The 10,667-nt window shown below is 43.0% G+C and overlaps 1 protein-coding gene across 2 annotated transcripts; it reads left to right on the top strand.

Moving 5' to 3' along the window:
- The first annotated feature begins 1,191 nt into the window (after nucleotides 1-1,191).
- Nucleotides 1,192-10,078, top strand: PLAU (plasminogen activator, urokinase). 2 transcript variants are annotated; one of them, XM_027459832.3, is made up of 11 exons: nucleotides 1,192-1,334; nucleotides 2,748-2,855; nucleotides 3,948-3,990; nucleotides 4,145-4,249; nucleotides 4,743-4,908; nucleotides 5,144-5,229; nucleotides 5,311-5,524; nucleotides 6,145-6,299; nucleotides 7,157-7,297; nucleotides 7,894-8,042; nucleotides 8,883-10,078. In XM_027459832.3, exons 2-11 carry the CDS (start codon nucleotides 2,796-2,798, stop codon nucleotides 9,075-9,077), a joined length of 1,314 nt encoding a protein of 437 aa, XP_027315633.1. In that variant the 5' UTR covers nucleotides 1,192-1,334; nucleotides 2,748-2,795; the 3' UTR covers nucleotides 9,078-10,078. The 2 variants fall into 2 exon arrangements, with proteins under 2 accessions (XP_027315633.1, XP_005015758.1); XM_005015701.6 differs by having other exon boundaries at nucleotides 1,193-1,334; nucleotides 5,335-5,524.
- Nucleotides 10,079-10,667: the final 589 nt, after the last annotated feature.

Below are 10,667 nucleotides of genomic sequence, written 5' to 3'. Positions count from 1 at the left end.
TACCTTCACATTATCCACCCTATTTCTTAAAGGATCAGTTTGCTTGTGATATTCACTCACCACAGAGAGAGTGAGGAAAATTAACCTCCTGAGATGCAGAAAGATTTGTTCTTTACCTATGTTCACTTTGACTTCCAACTTGATCTGTTTCTCTTGACGCGGTTCCTGCCATCCAGTCAATGTGGATTCAGCATGCTTTTAGCAGAGGTGAGGTCTGTTCTCACATGAGCCGGAAGAGCTGATAACATAACAACAACAACAACAACAAAAGGTATAGAGAATGTAAGCACCTGAATAAGTGCATGCTTATATCACAGACTCAACAGAAAAGGGGGGAAAGAAAACTACGCTATTCTCTTACCAGTGAAGTTACATGCCAAACACATAAGGGTGGCCTCCTTAAGCTGTGAATAGCCCAGCTGTGAGAAACATTGCAAGGGAAATTCACATCAATCCCTGCTCTAAAGCAGTCCCTGCAGAAACTGCTTTTTATCTGCCACACAGCCCACAGAGACCTGCCTCGGCTTAGTCACCTGCAGTACCTGAAGGCAGACAGGACGGCTGTGCCCACAAACGCTACGTGCCCATGGTGTTCTTCACTACAGTGCCACAAGGTCACAGCATGAGGAGAAAACGCACTGGCAGGGCACAGAGAAGGCAGCTTTTCAGGGTTTTCAGGGCCTGCATTTTTTGCACAGTTGACATCACCAATTCCATCTAACGAAATGGCTGCGCTTCAAGTATTTCTGTGGAAGGCAGACACTGCTCGGCGAACGGCGGGTTTCTGAGGAGCAGGGACAGCGACGCTCCCAGCCCACACGGCTGCGGCCACAGGTAGGGCCTCCATCAGGTGCCGGCAAATCCTGCCCTCGGCCCCCCGGAACCCATGTAATGCCCTTCATGGCTGGGGGGCTAGGGCTTCTCTCACTGGGATAACCCCACAAAAACCCGAGGACAACACACCACGCTCCTTCGCGTCTCCAGGCGTGTTTGGACACGAGCCGTTCTGCTCACGGCCGCCGCTCGCGTTTCTCTTTTGATTTTACAACTTCTCGTAAAAGCTGCCGGAGGCCGCGGGGAGGCCGAAAGCAGCCTCCCTGCCCCACGTGGACCTCGGCCCGGCTGCCGGTGCCCCCCGAAACCGAAAACCCCCGCCCTGAGTCACCCCGCGGCGAGGTGAGCCCGGGGGACGGCCCGGGGGGCGGCCCGGCCCGGGGCGGGCGGGGAGCGGCGGCGGCACCGCCCCGGCCGGGCCTTTATAGCGCCCGCCCCAGGCTGCTGCCGGCACAGCTTCGGCCGTGCGGTGCCTGGCCTCCTGCCCCGCTCCTGGGCTGGTAAGTGCCGCTCCGGGCTGTATCGGCACGGAGAAGCCATCGCTGCTCGCGGTGTGGGGACGGGGCAGGGCGCTGCTGCCCCGGGGTGCCGAGGGGAGAGGCCGCTCCCGGCCGCCGCGTGGTTTGCAGCAGAGATAGGCGCGCTGAGGGATGGGCCTGAGAAAATAATCATTTAGGGGACTGAGTGACTCGTATAGCTGCTAAGCGCCTTTAAAAATAGCTGTCCTCAGGTGATTTGTGCTGAAGGGAGAGTGCGCCTGCAGAAATGCGAGCTGCATCTGAGCAGTGTGCGTGAGGCACGGCTTGCCTTCTGAGCTGCTTACAAAGCAGGGGGTGCAGCTGCATTAGCAGTTCGCTTGGGACTGGGTCTGCATTTTTTAAACGAATGCACTGATGCTCTCCCACGCTTTGGTTTGTGCCCCAGGGTGGCCTGTACTTGTACTGCAGTGCTTTGAATTAAGCTGGAAGATGCACTGAGATGGCAGTAGGCGCTCTGTTTGGTGACAGAACAGCTAGTGCAACCTGAAAGCCTGGGGTGCAGAAACAACGTGGGGCACCAACTCTAGTCTGCGGGGGGGAAAAAAAAAAAGCTAATGTAGATGAAAGGAAAGTTCCTGTGGAGTCTCCTAATGATTCTTTATAGTTACCTTACTATTGTTTTTAATGAACTGAGGGTGCATTCTTCCTCCCCAGAAAGAAATTCCCTGACTTGAACTGTATTTCTTCTTTTTAAAAAAAGGAGTACTTTGTAGCTCCTTCCTGCATCACTTTTCCAGACTAGTCTTTTTTAATAGCCATTTGGGAGGATTGCTACCATATGAGCTTGATGACAAGAAGTAGCTGCCTGTAAGAGGTCAAGGCAGAAGGCATTCCAAGCCTCTCTAATACCTCTCAGTGAGGTAACCGCAAGACCAGACTGTCAAGAGTTTGTGGTAGGCAGGGTTATGCAAGTGCCCAGCATCAACATGATGCAGCTGACAGCTACCGAGGTACTGAAAACATGAGCTTTCCCTTCCAGGTCTTAAAAGGGCTGTTCAGTGCTCTTAGGAGTCTTGCTACGAGGTAGTAATGATCAGTTAGATAGGTACAAACTGCTGGACTGCAATTAAATCCATCTGCCACTTTCTGACTGTTAGTCTATGCTGCAGTATCCAGGACTACAGATTTTTCCTATTTCCCTGTCTCATTTATTTGCATGTCACAAAATCTGGCTACGTATTTAAATGTACAAAAAAAGCTTCAAGCAATGAAACAACCTTTTGTTGAACTTACGGCAATAATATGCAATCTTCCACAGTAAGCGACCTCTTAATTTTCGTCAGTTGTATCGTGACTTACACTGAAACCAAGTAAGACAACAGAAAGCTGATGCTGCAGGCTACAACATGCTACTAAATTCTCTTTCCTTTTCAGAATCAAAACAAAACAGAAGAGGAACGAAGTGAGAAGTTAGCTAACACCATGAAGCTATTAATCTTCCTCTCAGTAACCCTTGCCACTCTTGTCACGGGACTAGATCCAGTAAGTTTTAAAATAAATTAGAGGGGTTCTAGTTGGAACCACTTTTATTTCTTTGATTATACTTCTGCTTTGGACAGGGTACTAGGAGTTCAATCTGAATGCTTCTTTCTGCTGCCTTTGCATGTACGTTTGCTGCACATATACTTCCAAGAAACCTTTTTGAACCCTTTGATTTCCTTCTGATTTTCTTCTAACTTAAGGTGTCTTCTAGAGCACAAATAGTGAAGACACCATGCAATAACCAAGAAATTTATCTTATATTTTCTCATAATGCAATCTAGTTTTGGACACCAAGTACCAAGAATCTGATAGCCTTTCATGCAGGTGGATATTAGACCTTAAGTAAAGTTCCACCTTACCTTACTTGAGTGCAAAGCCTTAAAAAAAAAAGCAATGGACTGAGTATTTTTGACTCAGAACTTATGTGACAGTTAACATCTATTAGTAGAGCCATTTCCTGATATTAAGGAATTATGTTGCTACTGTGACACTTCAGCTCAGACAAACCCCCTTGACCCCTGTAAAAAGACTAGTTTTATCTCTTTATCCATGGGAGCAAATATCCAGCCTGCAAAGTGGAGGCAGAACCTGGAGTTCGGGTTGAAAATCTATTGTTGTGTAAATCTACTGGCTATTATCCCATAGCACAAACACAAAACATGAAGGTCACTAAAAGGACAGGCAGCTGGAGGATATTTCATCTTTGTACTGCTTAGGAACTGAGAGGTGGGGAGGGAGAAATCTGATTCCACAGGGACCCTTGAGAGCTGCCCAGGTCCTCACAGAAGAAATACCTGCAGTGTTGACCTGATGTGGTGGACTGAGTTGGTAAAGGTTTTTCAGACTGTTAGTTTTGGTTTTATTTTTTTCTCCTTTTTTGGTATGGCATTTTCTTGTCTGTGCTGCTGAAACTATGTTCCACTTTGCATTTGCATGCAGACTCTGCAGAGCAAGTTGAGCTGGTAACTATGAGCAAAAACCTTTTAAAGCATTGGGGAGAGCATGCAGTAGGGAACACAGCTTAGGCATGTAATGGGTAACAAAAAAAAAACAAACAAAAGTTTCCTTAAATATCTTTTTTCTTCCCTGTAGGCTTATGGCATGAAGCACTACAGACCATCACATAAACACAAGGGTAAGTATCTGCCTGTTAATTTAAAAAGAGCTTGTTAACCTTGATGAAGGGACTTTTTAATGACACTTAAACAGAAAACTTAGTTTGCAACTACACTTCACTTTACTTCAACATTTAAATATTTTGCCTTTAATTAGTGGTTTTCTACTTGCAGACTGTCACTGTCTGAATGGAGGAACATGCGTTACCTACTACCTCTTCAGCAGAATAAATCGTTGCCTGTGCCCAGAAGGTTACGGTGGGCTTCACTGTGAAATAGGTAGAGTATCAATCTTCCTTGATAATAGCTGAAGTAATTGGAGAGATGAGCACATAATACTTATGAAGTGCTAAGTGAAAACAGTACCCATAAAACATGAGTGGATATCCTGCAGCACCTTATACTAATAGATTATTTGAGGAGAACTGGCTAAATACTGGAGCAAAACTGGGATCTCTAGTTCTGTCCCTGCTTCCTCACAACTGTTCCCTATTTCCTCGTTCATGTTTCACTTTGTAAAAATAAATGATCTTCTTTGGGAGTGTCCAGAGGAGGAAACAATTATATTCTGAAGTACAGTGAAGTTGTTAAAACAACATAAATGCTTTAAAGCATGAGGTATTTGATGTGCAAAATTCAAATAGAAAACATTAAATAGGAACACTATAATCAGCCATCTGTTTTCACTTCTAATGCATGCTTTTTCATAAAAATGGTCCAGACATTGTTGTATCTGTTCTGTGGTAGAAGTAAAGGTTTTGTTTCTTTTCAGATGATGACAGTACATGCTACACTGGGAATGGGGAGAACTACAGAGGAACAGCAACTGAACCAGAGTGCTTACTATGGGATCTTCCTTCAGTAATCAAGAGAGGTGCTTACCATGCTGACATGAAGAATGCTCTGCAGCTTGGACTGGGCAAACACAAGTACTGCAGGTAAGATGATACATCCATCTTCCTGTGATGGCATTCCTAGAAATGTCTTGAAGGATGGTACATTTTTTAAAGGAGTAAAAGCTATGATGAAAGCTACCAATTCTGTGTTCAAACAGTCACTTTCTCTGGCATATCTTGCAACAGAGCACCTCTGGCCTTTCCAGGACAGTTAAAAATCTAAGACAACCATTTCATAAACTGTGTTAATGACATGCATACTTCCTGTATCTTCCAGAAACCCAAATGGACGGAGCAGGCCCTGGTGTTACACCTGGAGGGGATTCTCCCTTCAAGAAACACCCTGCAACGTAGATAAGTGTGGTAAGTAACATTACTTTCAAGAGAACTGTTTCTAACAGAGGATATGCTTGTCTGTCATGTGAATATCTGAATGAAATGTAGATCTGAATGATATCTTCCTCACAGAGCGCACATGTGGTCAGAGAAGCATCAGCAAGTACTTCAAAATTGTTGGTGGAAGGCAGGCTGAGGTTGAGTCTCAGCCTTGGATAGCTGGCATCTTCCAAAACATCTTGGGTATTGACCAGTTTCTGTGCGGTGGCAGCCTCATTGACCCCTGCTGGGTGCTTACAGCAGCACACTGCTTTTATGATCCGTAAGTGTGTACAGCTCTGCATCCGTCCATCTGCAACTTCCTTCAGCTGTCTTTTTTTGCCTCACTAAGCAAAGATGAAAATCAACTAGTTAGCATGTTCTTTTAATTACACAGAATAAGAAGAGCAGCCATAAACATGTATTTGGAAGTCCAGGTTTAGCAGACTGAGCTAACAGACTGCGAACTTTGATGGATTATGCAATTCAAACCAATTTACCCAAAATTGGAACCAGGATTTCCTTCTACTTTAGCTGTTACCAAAACTTAACAGTTGTACTGGAAGGTGATGAGTTGCTGAATAATTAATTTAGGGTGTTTTTCCTTGTGGAAAGCTGATCCTCCCTGCATTCTGCTGGGGGGTCTGATTGCTGATGCCTGGCATTAGTAGTAGCTAGCCAGACAAGCATTTTTGCAGTGCCTGGACATCTGGCTTATTCACTCTATGTGGTGAATCAAGAGTCTTTCGTTTAGTGTACTGGATCAACTGTCACAGCTGTGTCAACTTTCCTTTTTCTTGTCTTTACTGAAGTAAACATGAAACAGAACTGGGACTTGATTTAAACTGCAGACCTCACTGTCAGAAACCAGTAGCCTTCATGGGCCTTATTACTTTCACTCAGGTCAAAAAGAAGACCAAGAACGTCAGCCTACAAAGTCTTCCTTGGGAAGTCCGTACTGAATGTTACTGATGAAAATGAACAAGTGTTCATGGTGGATGAAATTATCTCTCACCCAGACTTTACAGATGAAACAGGTGGCAATGAGAATGACATTGGTAAGTCATCTTAATATGAGCCTTTAAAACACTGAGGATAGCTGGAGGCTATGTAATTATGGTGTATGTCAAGTATAAGAAGTAGAACCAGAGAACAAATGAAGAGGAACAGGAGTCAGGTGCTTCTGAGAACCAGGCCTGTGGTGCAGCTTTCATTTGTGTCAGTCTGATTTGTGACATCTCAGATGCAAAGCTCCTCAGTGCATTACCTGGCACACTGTCAAGTACAGTGGGTAGAGACAGAAATCCACCTGCTGTGTGCATGTGCTATGGTAGAGGAATGCCTCATCAGCTAAAAGTTTGCCTGAATTAATCTAGACTCTCTGAAGTCTCTCCAGTTTACACAAGCCAACAAAATCAGATAAGTTTCTTTAACTTGGATGGAACAGAATTGCTGTTCTTGAACTTGATGCAGCTCTTCCACTGTATGCTTTAAATTCTATAACCCTAACCAGACGCCCGCTACTAAGAAAAAGGCACAAAGAACACTTGCATAATACTTCTGGAGAGTAGTTCAGTATAAACTGCCCTCTTGAGTGTGGTGACTGCCACACTCTAGAGACAGTCAGGAAACTGGTATTTTTATATGGTTGAAGATGACCTTTCACAGAACACCTCATCCCTGACTTATCACCCCTTATTCTTTCAGGAAAGTAGTTTAAGTTGCAATGTTTACCAGTTTCAATGCTGGAAAATTAATTTTGTTAGTAAATGACTACAGCCATTCTAAAAGCAATGAGAGAGTTCATATGCAACCAGAACCCCTATAAACTGTACAGGATCTTTCTATTTTCAGAGAATGTGAAGGGAGCTGGCTTTAGAAGTTTAAATGTGTTCTCTCTGACTTCTTTTCTTAGCTTTAGTAAGAATAAGAACAGCTTCTGGACAGTGTGCAGTAGAATCCAAGTATGTAAGAACAGTCTGCTTGCCAGAGAGGAACCTTAAGCTACGTGACAATACCCAGTGTGAAATAGCTGGCTATGGAAAACAGGATTATTGTAAGTGAATGACTTCGCTTCTGAAAGTTTTGCTTGAACTGTATGGAAACTGGTTATTTTCTACACCATGATCCCCAAAAGACGAGAAGAGAAAAAAGCATTGCAGCTATTTTATATATTCTATGTGCTTATGAGGTCCTTTCTTTAACTTTCTCTAGGTCTTTCTAGTTGCTAGTAGGACTTACCTTAGTCTTCTCACACCTGTCAACCATGCCCAGTAAGCCAAGATGTAATCAACAGCTGTCTTTGCATTCCTTATGTACTGAGAACTAGAAGACAAAGCTGTGCTAGAGGATTAAGCAAGGATATCATCTATGCATAATTTTGTCCAAAAAACACCAGCTATTTCAAAAAAAAAAAAGAGCTTCACAGTTTGCAGTTGGAACACTTCTTTTTCTCTTAAAAACTTAGTCACTAACAGTATAAGTAAAACAATGCCATATAAGCTGGAAGTAAGAGCCCCAAATCAGAATTGGAACGGTTAAGGGTGGTGTTGGCTTTCTTGTTTCATTGCATCAATGAGTACTAGAAACATGTTAGCTTGTTTGTTTTTCCTCTTGGAGGGTGAAAATAAACTTTTTTCTTTTACTATCCAGATGATATTTACTACGCTCAAAGACTGATGTCAGCCAGTGTGAACTTAATATCACAGGACAAATGCACAACTAAATACTATGACAGTGTCAGAGTTACTGACAACATGGTCTGTGCTGGAGACTCGCTGTGGGCAACTGATGCATGCAAGGTAAAACTAGGTTTTGTTTGCTTGTTTCAAAACACTTTAAACGCATGTTTATCATGTGGATCAACTGGTAGCATTGCTTAACTTTAAGTGTCAGGAGAGTCCTTGCTACAGAGGCTCCTCAGCAAAGCTAGGGGAGTTGACCCTGTACTGTGGCTGAACACAGGGAAGCCGGTGGGGATCTAGATAGGTGTTAACCTCTCCAGACCAGCCTTTGGAGGAGCAACAGCTGCAGTCTCTGCCACTGCTCCTGAGAACTTTATTTACAACTTATTCCAGCAAAGGCCAGTAGATCACACACATCAGAGGAATATAGTAGCTGTGCTAGTGTCAGCCTGCACTTTTATTTAACTATAGCTTTCTGGAGGGGCAAAAGGTGGATTACAGGAGGATAAGCCTTCAGATGGATTCCTCAAAACTGGCTTTGCTTCCCTGCACCTCAATAAGCAGCATGGGTGTGCCACTAAACAAACAGGAGTTACCCATAGGTGTACAAGTACCTTGTGTGTAGGGGGATGATTAATTCTGATAAAGGATTGGACATGCTGGCTTTCATCTTGTATAACTAGCCTAACAGCTGTCATAACTTTCATAAGTGCTGTGTCCAGAATAATTACTGTCTGTGCAAGCTAGGGGTGAGCAGAGACCTTGTTACTGTACAGATTGTGCTCTAGCTGCAGCAGGTGCTGAGTGTTTGGTTCTACCTATACAGTGCTTTCAAAAATTAGAACTAGCTCATAGGTATTGACTGCTTGTTCCAGTTCTGAACAGCAGTAACAGGTTCCATGTTACAAAGGCTCCATCTGCAGAAAACAGCCTAATTTACTCTCTTTGCCTTCTCAGGGAGATTCCGGCGGCCCCATGGTCTGTGAGCACAATGGCAGGATGACACTTTATGGGATTGTCAGCTGGGGAGATGGCTGCGCAAAGCAAAACAAGCCGGGTGTTTACACCAGAGTTACTAAATACCTTAACTGGATTGACTCCCATATGAATGCAGTGCTAACCAAAAGTCGTTCTTTCCCTGAACCCAAGTGATATCTTCCTGCATCTGGACTCAAATGAACAAGTTTAAGTCTGTGCTGATGCCAGGACACAAAGTACTGACTTTACTATAAGAGTCTACTTTTTAACTGCTCCTGTGGTCTGCCACTCACATCAGTTTCTGATGCAGAAAGACAGCTGGTGTGAACTCACTACTATGAATTACCAAGAACCACTCCATGGGAAGTGAAAATATTTAACATTTAAATGAGTATTCCCATGCATAGTATTATACATATCAAGTTATCTGTTCACTTAATTTATGAACTGGTATCTGGTCAGGTAGTATTGGTTAAGCTTGAACTCATTTTTACTTGTGTGCATTTGGTACATGGTTTCAGTCTAAAACCTGACTCACCCTGAGCAGTGCTGTGTCAGACCTAATCTGTGAACAGCAGTATTGAGTGGGTGACAATGCTTTGCATCAGAATATGCAAGGAATTATAGCACCACTACTTATCACTTAATTACCTTTTAATGTGTGAGGAAGGACCAAACTCAACTCCAACTGAAGCAACAGGCTCTACACAGGGCTCACTTCTGCAGATCTAACACTAAAATCTTCAGGATGACAATTGCAGCTGTGTTGGTATGAGTACACCCAGAGGTTATACATTGAAGAAGGGAGCTAAAGAAAGGAACTTTGACAGTATGACTGGACTTCCAGTTCCACTTCCTATGTCCCCTTAGTCTAGCTAAGGCACTTCTTTCCATGTATGTACACAACACTGAGGAGATATAAGGATTCAGTACTCACTGAGTGCTACAACTGTCATAGTCAGCATGTCACTTCCATTCACTTAACTGTTATGGCATAGAAATTACTTCATTCTCCTAAGACTTATGCTGGTTTTATTTTAAAACTTGTCTTTGTTTTATAAACGGAACTATTCATATGAGGGCTGGAACCTCCTCTTTTATTTAATTTTTTTAATTATGTTTAACTTATTATTTGTATTATATATGTAAATCTATAAATAAAACTATTATTCTTATGGGGCTGTTCCTTCTTTGTTTGAAACAAAAGGCTAGGATTTGAAAACAGGACTGTTCTTAGTAAGTTATAACTAATCACTGTCTCTCTAGATCACTGAACTTCCTCTTTACTAAAGCATTTCACACAAACATTGACTGTCTTGAACTCTGAGGTACAGTACTGAACTGTAATGTGCAAATGAGTAAGTCAAGTAGCATAGGCTGAAAAATATGATCTAATATCTGTATTGTAGGAAGTTTTTGAGTATTCCTGTGGACTAGACATTCCAAGTAACTGTGGCACATTAGGCAAAATCTCAAAGCAAAAGGTCTTGTTTAGGTTTCAGCCTAAGGAAACACTCTTTAACTACTCTGCAATAAGCTTCCAACCAGTCAGCAGGGCAGGTGGGAAATGAGGAGATAGGTTTCAGAAGCATACTTCTTATCTTGATTGAGGTGTGAGCACAGGTGTAACAATACAGTATACTCCCTTTGCCAAAACACTGCAGCAATACGGTAGAAAGGTGCTATAAAGGAAGTGATCATGTCAGTTTTTCTCCATACTTTGTGGATATTATTTTTATAAAAGAAATACATTTGACATTAGTC

This window comes from Anas platyrhynchos, chromosome 6, assembly GCF_047663525.1.
Source record: "Anas platyrhynchos isolate ZD024472 breed Pekin duck chromosome 6, IASCAAS_PekinDuck_T2T, whole genome shotgun sequence".
NCBI lineage: Eukaryota > Metazoa > Chordata > Aves > Anseriformes > Anatidae > Anas > Anas platyrhynchos.
This window is presented reverse-complemented; position numbering and strand designations above follow the sequence as displayed.

Bases quoted from the DNA above. Each gene is read 5' to 3' on its own strand.
- PLAU (XM_027459832.3), top strand. From the start codon at position 2,796: ATGAAGCTATTAATCTTCCTCTCAGTAACCCTTGCCACTCTTGTCACG. The intron at 2,856-3,947 runs GTAAGTTTTAAA...TCTTCCCTGTAG, and splicing joins TTGTCACGGGACTAGATCCA to GCTTATGGCATGAAGCACTA. The intron at 4,250-4,742 runs GTAGAGTATCAA...GTTTCTTTTCAG, and splicing joins TGGGCTTCACTGTGAAATAG to ATGATGACAGTACATGCTAC.